Here is a 22,177-nt window from a genome sequence, read left to right as displayed (position 1 = left end):
CCTACAACAGAGAGAATAAAAGAAATATGTAGATAATATCACAAATAGCTAAGTATAGATTTAATAATGTCTAATGACATATTTATATGGCTTCTCTTTACTGAATTGGAATGATTGCATGTTTCATGTCAACATAAAAATTTCTTGCTGTACTTTCAGCAAAGGAAATTTAGATATGTTGAAACTGAAAGCTCTCTCTTAGCATGCATACAGAATAGCGGCAATAAATTTTCAAAGGAGATTTGACTGAAGTGCTCCAGTTAGTAAAATAGGAGTTAAATTGTTATTGTCAAATCTCCCTCCCACCTACTAGCTGAGATGCCATTCCATTTTTAAGGTTGCAGTAGAAGCAGTCAGTATTCTCCTCAAAGAGGCTTGGCATGAGATAAATGACTGTCTTTAAAAGATCAAAGGCTATTAATAGGCAAGACTCCTCTTCACCTGACAGACAGCTGTCAGTCAGAGCTTATCAATTTGAGCTGCAAACTGTAAGAAGGAAATTTTGTTAACCCAGTAACATACCTAAACCACCGCCCGCAGCTGGAATACCAAATGTTATGCTTATTGCTGAAAGCAGCTAGAAGGGCCTTTCTGAAACCTTAGCGCAATTAACAGACCAGGATGGGAGTGGGGGAGTGAGTGACCACAAGGAGCAAACATGACCCTGTGCCCTCCTGACTTGAGCTTTTTCTGAAGCATGTTGTTTTGCGAGATGGAAAGTCTGGCAATAGTTAACTATTGCTAAGTGAGATAAAGCTGGTTACCTGATGGAAAGCTACACACTACAGGCTGGAAAACTCCATCCTTAATTTAGCTTCTGCTCAGCCATTGTTTTTTGTTAATAAAAAAGCTATGTAATACTAACAAATTGGATATAAAAAGAGAAGAAATCTGAGCTTGATGGACACTTGAACATCTGTCAAGTTCCCCTGCAGACAGAAGCTGGCCACCAGATATCTACAGTTATCCACTTGAGACCTCCACAAGACCCTGGGTGAATATGAATCTTGGGGTAATTTGGGGTGCTCTAGTAACCTGTTGGACATGTGTATGTGCTGGAGACTAAATAAAGTAGAGCACTTTTGTTTGCCTGCTTGCATCAACTATCTATCAGCTGGATGGCTGTGTCCCCATTGATTTATTTCCTGCCACCGCCTTGCAAAGAGTAAAGTTATCAAGAGCGTTGGGTTCAGCAAAACCCTTGGTAACAAAACCAGTGAAATGATTTTGAGTATACCTCTTCATGAAAGTTAGATTTTTGTCATAGTGGCATTTTTTTAATATTATTTATTTTACAACTGTCATCTCATGAAAATAAGCACTTGTTACGGATGCGGTGATGCTCACCTTTAACGGTATTGGTGTAAATGTATCTGTAGCAATTCTGCTATGTTGTTAGAAAGTGACAGTTTGTATGCAATTTAAGTTATCTCTGATACTAATAGTTGAAAATCTATTTTTAAGTGATGGGAAGAATATAGGAGAAATTGTGTTATTCCCAGTTTATGGTAATCTTTTTTTTTTGTGACTTCTCCTTTCCCAAATAATCTCCCAGGCCCACATCCTCAAAGATATTTAGGTGCTTAACACCTACTGAAATAATCTGAGTGAGGCACCTAAATACCTTTGAGTATCTGTGCCTAATTAGAGCTGAACAGATAAAAATCTAATATAAAATAAATCATCTGCCTGGTAGAAGTATTTAACTAAAGGACAAACCATATTTTATTAGAAATGTTGCGGAAACTTTTAAAACATCACTTAAGATTGGGTCTTGCCTACTATAGGTAGCCCTTAATGATTTGCCCATACAGAGCATAGATGAGACAATATCATAAACCTAAACAACAAATAATTGACCTTGAAATGCAAGTTGAAATAGGTTTGTTTTCTCTTGAACCTTAAATGCTGACATGCTCTAAGAATTTTTAATTTGACTTGAAAGAGTCTCCTAAATAATTTGAAGTTACATTAATTAAAGATTCTGTTAACATGAGACTTCGTTTATATTCTAGCAAATTCCAACAAGTCATAAGGATAAGAGTGACATTCTATACCTTGCAATACATTGATCTCTTATAAAAAAAACCATTTTTCTTTAGGGATATTTTTGCTCACAAAGTTTATCCATCATTTTACAAAATTAGTAAAAAAATATAAGCCAATATAAACATAGGCAGACAGAGAGAGAAAATGAGAACCAAAGACGCAAATTGTCCCCCCCCAGAAAACCTATAAGACAACTGGGAAGTGTAGTCCAGTGTAGTCCATCTAGGGAACCTGGCCTATAGAGTAGAATCTGAATTACATGACGCATTTGAGTTATCACTCCCAAGGCATCATGGCACATTTCCAAAGCATTGATATATAATTTTTTTCAGATGAAAGGTGTTCAGCTTTTCAACAAAACATCAACATTTTCTTCAGAAAGCAGACATTTTTATGAGGAAAAATTCATCTAGTCCATAAATCAAATTTCCATCAAAAACAGTTTTGATGGAAAACTTTTGATGAGCTCTGGCCAATGTGTGCTCATAGAATTAAGACTCGATGTTTCTTCTAAAAGATATACTCTGGGAGTTATTTTGGGCAAGTTCTATTGCCTGTGATATACAGGAGGTCAGACCAAATGATCCCAGTGGTCCATTCTGGCCTTGGAATCTATGAATTCTTGGCCTGCAGAAAGGACAATTTTTACCACAGATCTCTCATGGAAACAGCCACAGCCAACTGGAAGGGAGTGAAGTGGACAGATAAATAAATACACCAGAATAGTTTATTTGTTCTTCTTTAGAATGATTTATGGGTATTATAGCAATTTGTTTCAACGATGGGCTTTTCACAGGTTTTACAGGCCCTTTAGGGCTGAAAAAAAGAACCTTCCTAGTTCAAAGGTTAAAAGTTTATTGCAGTGTTTTCCTTACCTCATGTCCAAGTTTGGCTTTCTGGCTCAGCACATTAATATTGTATTTTGTTGTTGGGTTTTTATTTGTTTGTTTGTGGGGGGTGTTGTTTTTAACCACCAGAAGTTCAATAAGTACAAACAGTATGGGATGGTGAAATGTACAACAGAAAAAAACTGCTCTGACCTGTGTGTTGCAAGGTGCCAGTCTAGACACACTGTACCCTAGCTGCTCTTATGGTTCAGCTGAAATTTACAGTGTGTGGAATATCATAACAATAAGCTCAACTAGTCATTGTTAATACTCTGAGTAATGTCCCCCACACTAGGATTGTAATGCAAAAATCCATACTTATCTAAGCTTTCCCTTCACAGCCTTCTGGATTAAGCCATATATATTGTCAGATCCCATGAAGAGCAAAATTAAAGCTCTGTTGTTGTTGTTGTTGTGGGGGTTTATTTTTTCCTTTTTTTATTAGAGAATAATCCATTGAGGAAATGGCTTGAAATGAATGGAGAGTGGATATTGTTACAAGAGAAAAAATATTTTTTCTACCTCTCTATATATTAGGCATAACTTCTGTAATGCTATTGTGTTTGGTTCCGGGTGATAGCTATATATTTTTGGTCCCTATTGCTCATGCTAACCCTGTTAGTTGTTAAATGTCCATATGTTGAGTTTGCCAAGAAGAAAGCTGGCTAAGCATCTTGTTTGGTTTGGGGATTGTGTATCTTTTAAACTATGCATTGTTCTAGTGCTTCCTGGTGAGGTCAGAGAGAGCCTGAATTGGTAATAACGTGCAGAAAGAAAGGCAAGTGGCTAGGCACTTTTAGTGCCTGACTCTGTACAGTGGTTGTGCCAGTGTTTTTTAAACAGGTATAACAACTAAAAATCCAACAGAAGGGTTAACTTGTCTGTATTTCTTGTCTTCAGTACAGTATGTATTAAGAGTGGCATTTCTAACACGAGATTCAGGATTGCTCTATAAATGATTTTGTTAGTCCTTCCCCTATATAATATTTCTTCTGTTCTATAGAGCATGCATGTAGAAAAACTTCATTGTTAGAAATGTTGCTAAAATTTTATTGTTGTCCAAGTGACTTACTTTGGGGGGAGGGGTATTTTTTTTTTCATTTATTTTTATTTATTTCAGGAACGCTGATGCACCATTTCTTCTTTTCCTGTCCTACCTTCAAGTCCACACTGCTCTATATGCATCAAAGGATTTCAAAGGAAAGAGCAAACATGGCTTATATGGGGATGCTGTAGAGGAAATGGACTGGAGTGTAGGTATGTTGCACATTTATCTTTAATGAGTTTAAAAATTTTCACAAATGTTTCTTTAATCTTCATTAGAAATTTGTGACAATTCCACTGCATGCAAAATCTGCTCTGGTAAGGGGAAGACTAAACAATTACTATGTATTAATACTGATTCCTTAGATGCTGTGTCATGCTCAGATGCTATTGATACTGCGTCCCCCTTGGTATCATACGAAGTCAGTATAAATTCTGCATGCTGCAAGTCATCAGAGGGAAAGCTGAGTTAAGGAGACTTCATGGGGCTGTCATCAAAAGAACTAACGATAAAATAACTGCAAAGTCTTAATATGTACTGTTATTGTTAATTCTTAGTAAGCACAATATATAATTCTTCCGTATTGGTGAAATCAGTCAAGTAGGGTCCACTTCTCTGGGCACAATACAGCTAAAAGGCAAATAAGTCACCTCTCAAGGCACAAACCCTCTGATGTTGCAGAGAACAGTAGGTTATCAAATTGTTCAATGGGCCTGCTTTATTTCTAGGCATTTTGGAATGACTCTCCATTTCTAGAGGTAATCACCTGTGAAAACAACTCACAGTTCATACTTGAAACAATCAGGCGAAAGTAGAACAGTACTAAAAGATAATGAACATCTTGCATTCCTCCTCCCTACCTGACCCAAGCCAATTCTGGTTTTAGTAAAGCCAAGTAAAAAATTACTTTATTCAAATAAGCAATATTTACTAAATTACTATAAACAGACTTTCATCTCAATATTAGATGCATGCTTAATAATACGCTTTCAAACAATGTATTTTGATTGCAAGCATGTAGAGTTCAACTCCATACACATTTCTATTCATCTTATCAAGAAATTCTGACTACAAATGGCAAGGGATGAATGGGCTGCAGTGATTGTTCAGCAAGGTACATAAAGGGATTTGTAATATAAATAAGGCAATATTTGAATAGATACGTAAAAAACATGGAAGTTGTGAAGCATTTTAAATGGGACAAGTATCCTTCTTGTATGCAACTAGACCTCAAAAACTGTTCGCTATATGAAGTTTATTCAAGTGAGGGAGACTTGCACTGAATCTTTCTTACGCCCTCAACTTTCACCACTCCTCCTGGTGCTTTGGTAATCACTATGACTAAGTTGGTTGTTTACTACAATCTTAGCATGAGACTGCCATATGTTTGGTGAACATTCATGTTGTCATGCCCTCCAAACCATTAGAATGTCTGGGACATCATGTCTTTTCCTCTACCTCTGCTTCCAGTTTGGGATCTTCATACACAGTGGTAAGGATTAGGCAAATCTAATTCACTACTTGTTACTTCCAATCGTTACCTCAGCTTAACTTTGTTCACCTGTTGAGACAGTTTACAGTTGTGGCCACTGAATACAAGCAACTAGTTGGAGACAAAAGCAACAGACTAGCTGTTCCTGAAGCACTAGTATTGTAGAGTTGTTTGTAGATTGAGTGTCACTACTTATATTCAGGTACCACTAGACTCTCAGGAAATACTTTAAACATACCAAGCAGCAAGTTGCAACATCAAAAAGATATAGTTAAAACAATTTGGCATATACCAGATAGCCAGGATCTGGTTTTATTCTCCTAGATGTTTTGAATCATATGTACTCCATATTAAACAGAGATAGTTCCAGTCATGAGATAGTAAGCAACCTCTGTTCTTCCTCAGACTCTATTTCACTTTTCTTTTCTTTTCTTTACAATATGTCATAAAAGGATGTGTAGCAGCAGAGCTACACTCCCAGGGCCAGATCCTCAATTAGTGGAGCTCTGCCAGTTTATCCCAGCTGAGGATCTGGTCCCACAGTCTGGCTGTTTGGTGAGAGTGATTTGTTCTCAGGTTGCGTATTTGCTCCAAATGAAAAAGGAAAATTTTAAGTTCTTATGGATACATTCTCTTCCATAATTACAACTATAAAGAAAAGAACTGGTGCTGGGATTTTCAAAGGAGCCTGAGGTAGTTAAGTACCCAACTCCCATGGAAATAGGCACCTAACTCCCCTAGGCTCCTTTAAAAATCAAAGCTTAAATGCCTGAGAGTCAGAGTAGGTCTGACAAACTAGACATTTAATGTATTGCTCACATCAGTGGCCAGCACACCGACTTTGATTTCTACTCGGGTACCTCTTCAGCATCTGTACTAGGAAATACAAACAATATTATCTGGAACAGCTGGCCTGAAAAAGTGCAAAGCTGCAAATTTCCCTTTAAGGGAAGTTTGATCCTCTGTCGACCAAACATAAGTAACTAGCTACACAAGAAAAATACAAATTGGGCAGGGGGGACCACAGAAATGTCAACTTGACATGAAGGGTTGATTCACAAAAGGACTTAGGCACCTAACTGCCACTTTAAGTACCTACATCGCAGAATCAGGCCCCACTAGGATTCACAAAGCCCCCGCTTAGGTGCTACCAAACACTGTAGACTTCTAAACTCAGTCGACGCCCAATTTTTTGCTGTAAAATTTTCCTAAGTGCCTATGTTTCTTCTGTTCATGCACACTGCAATCCCATGCCAGTTATCTGGATGCCTAAGTCCCAGTGTGATGCATGAATCGGGGAAAGATAGGTGTTCCTCCACTTAACTTGCCAGCAAGACCCCATCTGGTAAGCATGCTCCGAACTCACCTACTCGATCGGGCCCCTGTAAATGACATGCTTACACAAAACAGCCAGGGCGGAGGTGGACCTCCCTCATAACTTTTAATCCAGTGGTTAGAGTACTAATGTGGGATGTGAAAGACTCATGGTTCAAGTCTCAACTTTGCTGGAGGGGAGAAGGAATCTGAACTGGGGTGTACGACATCTCCGGTGAGGGCCTGAACTGTAGGGCTATGAGATATTCCTAAGTGGGACTCCCTCAGTCTCTTCTGTTGAAGCTGTTCCACTGTGGATAAATCATTTAAGAAAAACTGAAGCAGGGGAATTGGATCCTGGGTTTCCTTTCTCCCAGGTGAGTTCTCTATCTACCATGCTACAGAGTCATTCTCATGCTTGCTGCTCTCTCTCTCGTCCAATGACTCCTTCATTATTTGTCCACAGTGGAACAGCTTCAACTGGAAAAATTGAGGGAGCAACCCTTCTTCCCCCATCAGAATATCTTATAGCCCAGTGGCTAGGGTATTCATCTGAGAGGTGGCATGTTCCAGTTCATATCCCTCTCTCTCCTCAGAGCTTGAGTATCCTAGCCACTGGCCTAAAAGTTGTCTCCCTCACCATCATGTGCCTAACTTTCTTTCAGAGTAACAGCCGTGTTAGTCTGTATCCGCTGTTACTCTTGTTCTTCTAACTTTCTTTGTGAATATAGCCCAAAATCTTTAAATTAAAAAGTAACCTAATTATAGCTGGGCAAATAGAAAGTATAGAAAACCACATTAGAGCACTTAACTTGAAACTGGACACACCACCCTCAGTTGAGTACTTGAGAAACATTTTGCTTTTAGTCTTCAACACGGTCATCCATGAGCTGTTCAATGTGGGGAAATGTCACAGAAAATCTTTGTTGGTGGGTAATGAGAAAGTGCGAACAGCTGTACTGCAGTTGTGACTGTCAGATTCCAGAGATTAAGAACTTGTGTCAAAAGCAGAAGCATGAAGGTGAATGAAAATTGTTCCCTGATTTTTTTGAGCCCAGTAATCAGGTCAAAAAGAAGGATTTCGCTTTCATAAAGTACTTAAAGTAAGGAGAAGGCTTCTTAGTTGTGTCTATCCAGAGTGAGAATCTTCAATTAAGGAAAACTCTCCATTTTTTGAGACTTAATCACCTAACCAACTCTTAAAATAAATAGAGAGAGTTTTCCTTCTTAATTTTAGCAGGGAAGTTGACACAAAAGCAGGTGGATGAAATACTTTAAAAAAAATTATGTTTGAGGCATGTTAAATTGATACTTGATGATTATGATTACAATCCATGTCCCAAATACTAAGTACAAGCTCACAGGATAAGCTTTAGGATCCTGTATTTCTACTGCTCATGCATGTTTCATGCGTATATAACAGCATTCAGTGCTTAAAGAGTTCACAGTTTTAATGCTGCTTCATATGACACGCCTTGCAGGGTTATTTTCTGACTAGTTAACATTTTACATTTGTTTCAGTGTAAGATAAGTACCTTATTATTTATATTAATGATAGTTAATAGTTGTAGCAGGTGAAATAACCTCCCACTGTAAAAATGAAGGGAGATGAAGAGACTATAATCCCTTTTTCTTGCTGTTACTTTTTTTAAATAACATAGTAGTGGATTTAATGTGGAAGTCTGAATGAATATGTGCTGAAATTATTTATGATAAAAATTAAACCACACAAATATAATCACTACAAAGAGTTCTGGAGCCCCCTATAGCCTTATGTTACAGCTGTCTGAAAACACACCTCTTCAGAGCTCTCTCTTCCGTTCTCCTTACAGTGTGTGTGTTTGGGGGGGGGGGGGGGGAGGTTGCCTAACAGAGAGCCTTTTATTCACCTGTAGAACAATCAGTGCTACATAGTTCACACATGAGGAAGAGCTAGAAAATGCTATTTATACTCTGTCACAAGCCAAACACCAGTAAGGTGTGACCATTACATCGGGTGTCTTTATTATTATAAAGAGAATTCCATGAACTTCCCAATAACATGAAAAACAGAATCTCCGCTCCCTCACCATATTCCTAAGCAGATGTTGTCAACAAGGTGTACTTATGATGCTCATTAAGAAAGGGGGGAGGAAACAAACCATTTTGGACATGAAGTTTCTGTTTGGGAATCTCCTTAACAGTGTGGATAGTTAGTGTAGAAGAGAAAATAGGTGGGTCCCACCTACAGTCAGATCACATTTAGAAATGAAGATTTCTGGATGTGATAGGATTCAAATTTGGAAAAGCCCTTGGCTGACTACAGGTAGATACAAGCAAGATACTTATATTACCCTATGATGGTGACAAGCCGTGGACATGATTTTACTGTCTTGGACAATCCTGCCCTATTGAGCGATGTTGGTATTTTCTTGTTGTATGCTAAGTAAATGGTGGTATGTCAGAAGTATGGGCAAAATTTGATAAAGGGGCATGTGGGAGAATCAAGGAACAAGATTTTCAAAAGTGTTTAATTATTTTGGGTGCCCAGCTTAAGACATCTGAAAATGAGTCTGAAAGTGCTGAGCTTCTACCCAAGCACTTTTAAGATGTACCTCACTGAACCACCAAAACTTAAGGCACTCAGAATGACTGGGGTGAAATCCTGGCCCCATTCATACCCATTTGAAAATCATAGCAAATATTTTATGGTCTGACTACCCAATATCACCAGGTGTGTTACCAAAATTCAGAGCTCAAATGCCATGAACGTAATATGGAGAAACTTTGGACTTCAGAATCATACTTACTATATAGGCTTTATAGAGAATGAGTCCTAACACTGACCTTTCCTGCTGTATAAAGTCCAGAAAAGGAGTTTAAATGAAGCAGTTAAAAAGCATGCTGCAAATGTTACTCCTGTCTTTGGAAAAAGTAGTTTACAAAAGTATGATTCCATTTTGTTTATTTTTACTAAGAAAGTGAGGCATTTGAGACTGAAGAATAGCCTGACATTATTATTATTATCCTGTAAGTTTGACTCATAGCTGAGCAAATAGTAAAGTGAACAATAGCATCTTTTGGCTATTAAACCCAAGACAATGATTTCATAAATAAGCCCTTTGACCGGTTTGAGCCCTTTCACCGGCCTGCTAAACCCAGGGCTGTGAGTTCAATCCTTGAGGGGGCCATTTAGGGAACTGGGGTAAAAAAAAAACTGTCTGGGGATATGTCCTGCTTTGAGCAGGGAGTTGGACTAGATGATCTCCTGAGGTCCCTTCCAAGCCTGTTATTCTATGATTCTATTTAGATATGTGACTTGTTAGGGCAAAATTGAGATGAAGTGATATAAAAATATGGGTGTTATTTTCATGAATAAGGGTGCATTTTACTTTTTTAAAGCTTCACAACATTCAAGAATATAGTCTCTTGTCTCATATATTTATAGGGGACAATTCACTTTGACTCCTGCATAACACAGGCCATAGAATTTGTTTCACTAAAACTTGCCTTCTCAAAAGATATCCACTCTTGATTTGCAAACCTCAAGAGATGGATAATCCACCACTTCCCTTGTTAGTTTGTTCCAATGATTAATAATCCTCCCTGTTTAAAAAATTGTGGTACAAAGTCTTGTGGCCTGTTGGATTTACCATTTAGCCTAGATGACCATCAGTGTCTAGAAATACTTTCTTCCACTTCCAGGAAGTTAGGAAACTTCTCCCCCTTCTTTGCTGGTGAGGATCTGATCACAGTGGTTTATATACTTATCACTTCCAGACTGGATTACACACTGGGTCTGATCCTCAGCAGAGCACCATTAACTTTAGTTGTCTTCAGACCAGCTGAGGATCTACTCCAAAGTGTATGGGTCTGAAAGTGGAAGCAATGTGCAATGCAAAATTTGTCAGGTTACCTCCTTAACAGGATGGGCTGCTATGAGCATGTCACTCCAATGCCTTTATCTCTCCACTGGCTCACAGTCTGGTTTTATTGCCTGTTTGAAGCCTGATCTTTCAAAATATCTGTGGCTCAAGACACAGTTCCATTAGTGGCCTCTTCCTCAGCCAAAGGAATCATCATGACCTGCCAAGGTAGTTGTGCTCCTCTGCAACAATGGAGATTATGGAGTCCACGAAGAAGCACAGAAGGGGAGAGCAGCTGAAGGTCTATGCAATAAACTGTCAACCTCGTTACCAAATTTATCTGTTATATACTATACTGATGGGCCTGCTTAAATAAAAAATGTTAAAATAGGCATGTGATCCTCCCAAGGGCTTTCAATTACTGCAGCCACAAAGAGTGAGATGATAACTGCATATTTAAATAATGCTTTTCATCTGAAAGTGCTTGACAAACTTAAAAACAAATACACAAAAGTGTGTATCCAGCTATAGAATGAAATGCAACAGTTTGTAAGCACCGAGAGAATAATAGGTTTATAAGTAATAGCCAACGTGGATTTGTCAAAAATAAATCATGCCAAACCAACCTATTTTTCTTCTTTGACAGGGTTACTGGCCTAGTGGATAGGGAGAAAACAGTAGATGTGATATAATATGATTTTAATAAGGCTTTTGACACAGTCCCACTTGAAACACTCATATGCAAATTAGGAAAATGTGGTGTAGATGAAGTTACTACTAGGTGGGTGAAAAACTGATTGAGAGACCATAATCGAAGAGTAATTATCAATGGTTTTCTGTCAAACTGGGAGCACATAGCTAGGGGGGGTCATGCAAGAGTTTGTTCTGGGGATGGTATTAATCAATATTTTCATTCATGACTTGGAATGAGGAGTATGCTTATATAATCTGTGGATGACACCAAGGTGGAAGGGATTGCTAACTCTTTGGACGCCAGCATTAACATTCAAAATGGCCTTAACAAATTAGAAAATTGGGCTGCCGGAGAGCGAGTCAGCATGTTTTGGTGAGATCCCTACTGACCCAGTGGCAGAACCATTCACCATTGTTAGTACCCTGGGCAGGGACCCAGTGGAGTAGGATGGGCCTGGGTCCTCCTACCCGCCTGCCATCAACCCCACCCCTGATTTGGTGGCCTGCTTCCCCTTGGCTGGATGTCCTGGTCCATGTTTTTGACTTGCCCCAGCCAGAAGGCTGTGAGGCCCCCAACTGTGTTTGCTGGCTGCCTTATTCAGGAGGCCTAGGCAAAAGCCTGCTCCTTGCTGGGCCCCACCCAGAGAGCCAGAGCCCCAGACTGTTTGCTGACTGCCAAGAGGCTCAGCCTAAAGACTGCTCATTGCTCTGCCTCTTCCAGAGGGTCCGAATCTCAGACTGTGATCACCATCTGCCCTAGCCAGGAGGCTCGGTCTAGAGACTGCTTACTGCTCTGCCCCACCCAGAAGCCAGAGCTATAGACTGCTAATTGTTGTTTGTTGCCTGACGCAGCGAGACAAATTGGCCTCCCTCCAAGCCTGAGACTGAGGGACCACTACATGGACAAATTGGAGAGAGTGCAGAGGAGAGCAACAAAAATGGCAATAGATTTAGAAATCCTGACCTACAAGGAAAGGTTAAATAAACTAGGCATGTTTAGTCTTGAGAAAAGAAGACTGGTGGGGACCGACCTGATAATCTTCAAATATGCTAAGGTGTGTTATAAAAAAGACCATGATCAATTGCTCTCTCTGGGTATGTCTACACTACAATTAGAAACCCATGGCTGTCCCATGCCAGCTGACTCGGACTTGGCTGTGCGGCTGTTTCATTGCAGTATAGACTTCTGGGCTCAGGCTGCAATCTGAGCTCTGGGATTTCCCCACATCGCAGGGTCCTAGAGCCCGGTCTCCAGCCTGACCCCAGGAGTCTACACTGCAATTAAATAGCACTGCAGTCTGAGCCCAAATCACTGGGCACAGGCCAGCCACAGGTGTCTAATTGCAGTGTAGACATACCCTAACTCTCCTGAAGGATTGGGCTTAATCTTTAGCAAGGGAGATTTAGATTAGATATTAGAAAGTTTTCCCCTAACTATAAGGATATTTAAGCACTTCAATAGCATTCCAAGGGAGGTGTGGAATCCCTGCCATTGGAGGTTTATAAGAACAGGTTCAACAAACCTGTCAGGGATGGTCTAGGTATACTTGGTTCTGCCTCAGTGCAGGAAGCATGACTGGATGACCTGTTGAAGTCCCTTCTACATTTCTATGATCCTAAGGGCCTGATCCAAAACCCATTAAAGTTAATAGGAATCATATCCATTGACCCCCGTGGCTTTGGATCAGACCCAACTGTTTTATACTGCACAGCAAAGAATTACATCTTTGGAGAAGAACAGAAAATTTTTGAAATTAGGATTGTATGAGAAATTTGGATAGGCAGAATACAATTAATGAAACTGGAATTTGTCCAGGACACCAATACTAGGACAATCAGCAACACTTCTACTCTTATGAAAACTATCATGGAGTCTAAATGATCACAAATATTCAGGTGGGCAGAAGAGAGGCACTTCTTGAGATGCTGAAATATGCTCTAATTCATCTGTTAGTGTCTTCCATATGTAGAGCAGCATATATGGTGCATCTGTCTTTTATTAATAGAAACCCTTTTTGCATTCTAGAAATCTTGTGCCGAAGTTATAAATGCTCAGATTTTTAAACTTGAGAGACTATTTCTAATGAGAAAGTCATCAAAGGAAAGCATCATTTTTTATTTTTAAATTACTCAGCACTGAAACTGCATTCCTAGGAAATATGTATATATATTTTAAATTTGCTATCCTATTTCTAGTATTAACTTTTTTTTATTCTTCTGGGAAATGGTATGACATTCAGCTAAACCTATTAAAACTGGCCCTTCAGTTAATCATAATATGTGAGCTGCTATTAGTGTGGCTCTCACAGCCATATTTTACTATGCAGGATTTGTATGCAATCAGCATTTATTTAGAATCCCACTCTATTAATTCCAATACGTGAAGGAATCATAAATCAGCAGTAAACTAGTGAACTCTGGATTATATTAAAAAGAAATAAAGATAGAGAATAATAATATGAGAAGCAAAAACAACACTCACTTATGCCCTAGAAAAAATGAATGAGGCACTCTTAATTTGTTGCTCTCAATTGTTTCCCTGTACAAGGCTTCAGCATAGGGCTGTATGATAGGGGGCTAATTTTTCATTGTTTTGCATCTTCCGCAGTCATTTACACCTCCGCAAAGTGGATGTAAAGTGCTATTGAATCAGAATGGCAGCACAAAGTGAAAGGCAGCACACAGTCAGGGCCTGGATTATTAAATTCAGGCAGCTAATCAAGACTGAAGCACAAACAAAGCAGATTCAGGAAACTTAAAAGTGAGCCTGACAAACTTTAAGAGGATGACATATGTGATATAAGATACAGTTAACTTTGCATTTCTTGACTTTCTGTTGAGGTGTGTCACAATCCTAACATTTTAGAACAGAGATGGGCAACACGAGGGCCACAGAAACCACTAAAATTCTTTGGTGGGCCAGGCGGTATGACATAAGGGAGTATGACATTGGGTCCTGTCCCCAGAGGAGGTGATGCAGGGTGGGTCATTCCTGCCTCGGGTGGAGGGGGGTTGAACAGTGAGTCTGCCACACACTCACCCAGCAGTGATGGCTTCTGTCCCATGGGGCTGAGCCCAGCTTCTTGCTTTGGCCCGTTGGCTAGCACCACAGCATCACGTGATGCACACATCAGCATGCAGGGGGGGCTCTCCCCCTGCAACACCTTGTCCCTTCCTGGCCCTGGTGCCACTGGATTGCCTGCCCTGAGCTGGACTGTGATGGGCCAAATGACCTGATCTGGTGGGCCAGATATGCCCCCCAGGCCACAGTTGGTCATCCCTGTTTTAGAAAATTAATTCAATTGTCATGAAAGGTGGTTGATTAGCATCTATAGGAAATGGAATTTTTTATCAGTCCACAAGGACAGATATGTTTTTGATAGTAAAGCGCTTCCCCACACTATTCTGCCAGTCTGCTTTTAACTTTAACATTGGAGGACTATTTCTAGGGCTGAGAAGGTAGTTAAGACTCCAGGCCTATTTAGTCCTTGGCATTGCTGGTGAAATTGTCAACAAGGATACGGCACAGACATTTAGTTTGGTGTCTTTTGAAGGGTGGATACCTTCCAAACAGATCTGGGCTAAGACCCAAAGTCATTTCATATGTCATCAAACAGTAATGACTTTTAGTCACTACTGACTGGGGCTGGATTTAAGAGGTGACTTTGTAATGAAAGACTCCACATCCCATTTCCAGTGTGATAAACCTCCTGAGTCATCTAATTCCCGCTTACATGCAGGTTTTTATAAGTAACATCTTTGTACAAAATAAAACTCCGCTGAAAACATTATTTAGAAGATTATAAAGCACATAGGTAGCCACTTCTATAGTATTTTTTTAATCAGTCAAGTTTAATGATGTTGATTAACATTCAAGTAGAGTACTATATAATGTAAATCTCCTTTATAATGCACCAGATGCTTGCATTTGAAATTACACCATGGAAGAAATTTGCTGTCAGATGCTGTAGAGGCTTCATCAGCAACCAGTAGGGAAGGGGTTAATCTATGCCAGCACAAAAAGTTTTTGTGACTAGTGCATTTTATTTTGCAAACAAAATTTGTATCACTTCCAAAATTATATTTCACCCAAAGTTATGAAGCCCTGAAAATTGGGCCTCATAAAAGAAACACCGAGAGAATGTATTTTGTAGACTTGTGAACGGAAATGCTGCAATCAGCTAGAAAATTAACATTACTCTTGAGAAGATCTGAAGTTTCCGTAACAAGAAAAAAAAGCAAATGCTTGTATTAGGCCACCTAGGGATAAAAGCAGCCCAACAACTCCACAAATTCCTCTCCAAACAATAAGGATGCAAAATTTTGCAATCAACAACTTTCTGCCACCCACACATCTTCACAGAGAAGTAAGTTTTCCTCCTTACTTTTAATCAATCATTGAGTTGAAATAGTAGGATATTGATGCTTGCTTAAAGTGAACGGGAAAACTAATTACGAATGGCAATCAAGATAACAAAGACAATCTTGGCCTAAATTTACCACAGGATCTTTGCTGGCTTCTGCATATATCTTGACAGAGGCTGCTAGTGGTGCAAGTTCTATTTGGGGGAAAGTTGTAAACAGAGAGTTTGGAGGGGGATAGTACTACCCAAAGAGTGTGAAGAATAAATAACCAGAGCAGCTGGGCATGTGACGATCCAGTGCCTCACCTTAACAGATTCTTTAGCAGGGATTGTTTGAAACTGCCATTAAATCTGTTCTGTCTCAGCAGAAACTTTGCAGGAAAGCATTAAGGATGAGTCCCCTATCCAGTGCAAGGAGCCAGGCTGGCACAGGAAGATGTGATTTATATCTCACTATGCCAGCTTTGGTGAATGTGCCTCTTGTGAAGATGAAACCGCTCAGCATTGACTATGAACATGATTTTATGATCCTTTTTCAACATCTGGACATTTAGGTATTTATAGCTCACATAATCATTACATAAAGAATGTAGTTGAATAGTGAGGGATATTGATGATATCACTTACATCACTTTGTATGAGAAAGAAGCCCAAATTTGAAACAAAGAATCACAGAAACTAGAGATGGACAGACTTATTAAGGCATTTCATCCATATTCCTTATAGTGCAAGATACTGCCTGTAATGGCTTGTCCAGGACTCCTGGAGATCTAGTACAATCTATAAATAATTAAACACAAAAAGGACATTAAAAGAACATTAAGTCAAGCACTCAAAAGTTAGGAAATGCCAAAAGTGAGGTTGCCTGTGCAACCTTATTTCAGCTATCTTGTGTGTATACATTATGACACAGTGTTTACTTATGTTATCAAATATATTTTGTCCACAGGACACACCTAATCCAGTGCTCAGGATGGACTATGCTCACTGAATGAACAGCTATTCAATATTTTGTTTTCTCCTCGTTGTTGAGCATGTGGTCTTATTTACTGCACAATAGTCACAACCTCTTCTGAATACAGAATTGTTAATTTCTTCATGGACTTTTCTGTGGCTCACATCATTATAATGTCTGAGTGCGTCACAAACAAATTAATTAATTTTCTTAACACTCCTGTGGAATGAGGGAATATTACTACTCCCATTCTACTAATGGGGAGCTCAGGCACATTACGGTAACAAGCATCCATTAATTTTGTGTGTCTAGTTTGAGACACCTAAAACCTGATATGCACAGTGGATCCTATCTCTCCAGTGAGGATGAACCAGAGAATGCATATCATGCATTACTTGGTACTAGCTTCTGATCCGGTTCAAAGTCCTGATCTCCAGAGCTCTTAATGGGGAGGGAACAATCTGTCTTAATAGACATCTTTTTTTTCTGTGCCCCACTACGGTAATTGCAATAAATTAGAATATTGTAGCAGACAGGCCCCAGAGTGATACATGCAATGAGTGGGTAGATTCAGAGCCTTCTGAGGCTATGTCTATACTACACATCACTGGCGGTGGTATGAGTTGTAAGTGTAACTATATTATGCAGTGAGAGGCACTGTGGTGTGTAGCTACGTGTGTCAATGAAAGGCTGTGCGGAGGGAGGCACCAAGGAAAAGTTTTGTAGCTCCCAGCTGACAGAGCCTTTCACTATGGCAAGGAAAGGCTCAATCTTTCCCTGCTGCCTCCCACCTGTCAGAACTTTTTCCTGCTGCCAGAGTCTTTCCCTGTGATGGGGAGGGGCTCCAGCAGTGGGGAGCTGCCAGAGCTTTTCCCCACTGCCTCCCTTGTGCCAGAGACTTTCCCCACTGGGGGATTCTTTTCCTGTGGAGAGGAAAGGCTCCAGCAGTGGGGAAGTGGTGGGACACTACACTGCTAAAAATATCAGTATAGACAGGAAGGCACAGCTTGGGCGAGTACAGAACATGTATGCTAAGTTCTGGCATACATACCCACACCCTTCAGGTGTGTCTTTCTTTACTTTACTTGCCTAACCCATGCCTCATCAGCTACACTGCTATTTGTACCCAGGCAGGGGTGGTGGAGAGGCATTACATGAGTATGTACTCCAGATGTTCCTGAAAGACACGTGCAGTGTAACAGTGTGCCTTTTTGCCATTTTGAGGACTTAATGGAAGAGACCTGTACAAAGTTTTCCTTCAATAACAGAGCTATAACAGAGCAAGCCATGCCCTCTGGGAACACAACCTCCAATGGAAAATAATTAGGGTAGGGCTGGTGAGTTTGGGTCTTTTGAGGAAGAATCAGTATGAATCTCACGTTTGTACACGGGATCTAGACGCTATGGAGAAAAGTGCATTATAGATGCATACAGACTGGAACCATCTGAAGTGTGGTGATATCCCAGCATGACAAACACCTTGTCAGGCCTTCTCACTTGATTCCCACTCCCCTCACACACGCATCCTTTTTCTTCTGTCTCAGAATAACCTTCACTTTATTTTACTTTACTTGGAGAAGGAGGATGGTTCAGTGGTTAGGGCACAAGCTGGGGATTTGAGAAACCTGCATTCAGTTCCTAGACTTCATGTATGACTTTGGGTAAGTCTCTCTGTGCCTCAGTTCCCCATCTATAAAAATGGGACTAATGCCTGACAGGGTTGTTATGAGGCTAAATACAGTAAGGATTGGGGTATGCTTAGCTTCAATCATTATGGGCTTCATATAAGTATCTTAGATATATATTTTTTTAATTGACTGTTTTAATTTCTAAAGCAGACTGGAATTTAAAAACAAAGTAGGACAGCATCAATCTGAGGAATAATATAAAACTTAAAAGTGCTTTAAGCTGAAAGAAAATTAAAGGATGGCATGCTCGTTAAATATAAACTTCTGTTTTTCTGCAAACCCATGCATAACTTGATCCTGGCTGTTTAAAAAAAATAACACAGGATGTCTCAGCCTTTGTAGCAAAACTATACAAAATACCAGTTTTGACTAGTTAAAATAGCTAGTTTGACAGGTACCAGTCTGCTCGTTATCCAGAATGGAATAGATTTTTGACATCAGAAAGCTGTAGAAATGTTAAACAAGTTATCAGTCAGTAAGGTTTCACATACTGTTTTCTTATTTACAATATAATATGAATAGATGTAATTTGTCCCTGTCTACAAAATCATCAGCACATGCAGAGGCTTTCAAAATCATTTAATAATGAGTAATGAATCAAAGAATATAAAGATATGATGAATGGTTAGGAATCATTGGTACTATATTTTCAGGTGACAAATAAGAAAACAGACTTTTACAAGTCTGTGATTTCTTGGTTCTGAACTTTGTAAATTTGAAGTTAGACTTTCCCTGACAACTAGCTAGATCTACAGAGTAGATTCTTGCTGACAAGTTGCATCAGTAATGAGCCCCTAACGAATGCATTTATACATTTGCTTTGGGGAGTTGGATAGTAAATAGCATTTTCTTAGGAACAGGAAGAGGGGATCAAAGGAAAATAAGCTACTCTGACACTACCAGAAGCTTTGAAAACTGCCTTTTGAAAACAAAACTGTTTTGGTTATGAAACTTGATGCATGCATAATGTGGTTGTTTGAGCTATTTTGTAAATAAGAGGGGGTAGGGAGGAAGTAAATCTACAATATATGGATTTTAGCAGAGATGCATCTTAACTTTATCTAAAAATAGAGCTTTTTTTTTTTTTTTTGAGGTTGTTCTGTTTTCCCAGATGCTAAGAGCAGTTTTGGTCCATCAGTCCAAACTTTATTCATATGAGGCATCCCATTAAAGACAATAAGACCACTTTTAGGCCACTTTGGACATAGCTCCATATCTAGTAACGGGGACAATGTTGTCCTCATTCAAGTACATTGCTGCCTTCATGACTTCAGTGGGAGAGGTGCACTCTCATCCAAGGGCAGAATCTGGCTCTTCTTCTGCTGTTCTGGTTTGCTCTTGTTCTACCTACTATGGCATGGACAGATCATCCATCCCTTCCTTTGTCTGTATTTCCTGTTTGTAAAACCCTCCTAGTGGATTGCCATGGCTCTTTTTCTCAAACTGCTTTGGACAGCCACTCCTACAATTTTTTCATGAGGTCCCAATTATGTTGGCATATTAGAGTGCCTCTGTGTATGTAGTGCTGCAGAAAACAGAATAAATATAATAAAATTCTAATATGAAGAACACACAGGTCCTTTCTGAAGTCCTGGCACAGTCAAGGAATTATGATGTGATTGGAATAACAGAGACTCGGTGGGATAACTCACATGACTGGAGTACTGTCATGGATGGATATAAACTGTTAAGGAAGGACAGGCAGGGCAGAAAAGGTGGGGGAGTTGCATTGTATGTAAGAGAACAGTATGACTCTGAGAGCTCCAGTATGAAACTGCAGAAAAACCTGAGAGTCTCTGGATTACGTTTAGAAGTGTGAACAACAAGGGTGACGTCATGGTGGGAGTCTGCTATAGACCACCAGACCAGGGGGATGAGGTGGACGAGGCTTTCTTCCGGCAACTAACAGAAGTTACTAGATCACAGACCCTGGTTTTCATGGGAGACGTCAATCACCCTGATATCTGCTGGGAGAGCAATACAGCAGTGCACAGACAATCCAGGAAGTTTTTGGAAAGTGCAGGGGTCAATTTCCTAGTTCAAGTGCTGGAGGAACCAACTAGGGGCAGAGCTCTTCTAGACCTGCTGCTCACAAAAAGGGAAGAATTAGTAGGGGAAGCAAAAGCGGATGGGAACCTGGGAGGCAGTGACCATGAGATGGTCAAGTTCAGGATCTTGACACAAGGAAGAAAGGAGAGCAGCAGAATACGGACCCTGGACTTCAGAAAAGCAGATTTTGACTCCCTCAGGGAATGGATGGGCAGGATCCTCTGGGATAATAACATGAGGGGGAAAGGAGTCTAGGAGAGCTGGCTGTATTTTAAAGAATCCTTATTGAGGTTGCAGGAACAAACCATCCCGATATGTAGAAAGAATAGTAAGTATGGCAGGCGACCAGCTTGGCTTAACAGTGAAATCCTTGCTGATCTTAAACACAAAAAAGAAGCTTACAAGAAGTGGAAGTTTGGACAAATGATCAGGGAGGAGTATAAAAATATTGCTCAGGCATGCAGGAGTGAAATCAGGAAGACCAAATCACACTTGGAGTTGCAGCTACCAAGAGATGTTAAGAGTAACAAGAAGGGTTTCTTCAGGTATGTTAGCAACAGGAAGAAGGTCAAGGAAAGTGTGGGCCCCTTACTGAATAAGGGAGGCAACCTAGTGAAAGAGGATGTGGAAAAAGCTAATGTAATCAATGCTTTTTTTGCCTCTGTCTTCACGAACAAGGTCAGCTCCCAGACTACTGAACTGGGCAGCACAGTGTGGGGAGGAGGAGACCAGCCCTCTGTGGAGAAAGAAGTGGTTCGGGACTATTTAGAAAAGCTGGATGAGCACAAGTCCATGGAGCCGGATGTGCTGCACCTGAGGGTGATAAAGGAGTGGTGGATGTGATTGCAGAGCCATTGGCCATTATCTTTGAAAACTGATGGTGCTTGGAGGAGGTCCCGGATGACTGGAAAAAGGCTAATGGTGCACCCATCTTTTAAAAAGGGAAGAAAGAGGATCCGGGGAACTACAGGCCAGTTAGCCTCACCTCTGGAAAAATCCTGAAGTAGGTCCTCAAGGAATCAATTCTGAAGCACTTAGAGGAGAGGAAAGTGATCAGGAACAGTCAACATGGATTCACCAATGGCAATTCATGACTGACTAACCCAATTGCCTTCTATGACGAGATAACTGGCTCTGTGGATGAGGGGAAAGCAGTGGACGCGTTATTCCTTGACTTTAGCAAAGCTTTTGATATGGTCTCCCTCAGTATTCTTGCTGGCAAGTTAAAGAAGATGAATGGACTATAAGGTGGATAGAAAGCTGGCTAGATCGTCGGGCTCAACGGGTAGTGATCAATGGCTCCATGTCTAGTTGGCAGCCGGTATCAAGCAGAGTGCCCCAAGGGTTGGTCCTGGGACCGGATTTGTTCAATATCTTCATTAATGATCTGGATAATGGTGTGGACTGCACCCTCAGCAAGTTTGCAGATGATACTAAACTGGGAGGAGTGGTCGATACGCTGGAGGGTAGGTATAGGATACAGAGGGACCTAGACAAATTAGAGGATTGGGCCAAAAAAAATCTGATGAGGTTCAAAAAGGACAAATGCAGAGTCCTGCACTTAGGACAGAGGAATCCCATGCACTGCTACAGACTAGGGGCCGAATGGCTAGGCAGCAGTTCTGCAGAAAAGGACCTAGGGGTTACAGTGGACGAGAAGCTGGATATGAGTCAACAGTGTACCCTTGTTGCCAAGAAGGCTAATGGCATTTTGGGCTGTATAAGTAGGGGCATTGCCAGCAGATCGAGGGACGTGAGCATTCCCCTCTATTCGACATTGGTGAGGCCTCATCTGG

The 22,177-nt window shown here is 40.3% G+C and overlaps 1 protein-coding gene across 13 annotated transcripts in view; it reads left to right on the top strand.

The window, feature by feature from the left end:
* Positions 1-22,177, top strand: part of STS (steroid sulfatase) — a 175,420-nt gene that overhangs the window by 69,525 nt on the left and 83,718 nt on the right. For all 13 annotated transcript variants that reach the window (XM_065580728.1, XM_065580735.1, XM_065580736.1 and 10 more), the window contains one exon: positions 4,057-4,193. In XM_065580728.1, coding sequence (XP_065436800.1) covers positions 4,057-4,193 — 137 coding nt within the window. The remainder of the gene's footprint in view (positions 1-4,056; positions 4,194-22,177) is intronic.

The sequence above is a fragment of the Chrysemys picta genome, chromosome 1 (genome assembly GCF_011386835.1).
Source record: "Chrysemys picta bellii isolate R12L10 chromosome 1, ASM1138683v2, whole genome shotgun sequence".
NCBI classification, from domain to species: Eukaryota; Metazoa; Chordata; order Testudines; family Emydidae; genus Chrysemys; species Chrysemys picta.
Note: the sequence above shows the minus strand (reverse complement) of the source record. Positions and strands in the feature narration are given on the sequence as shown.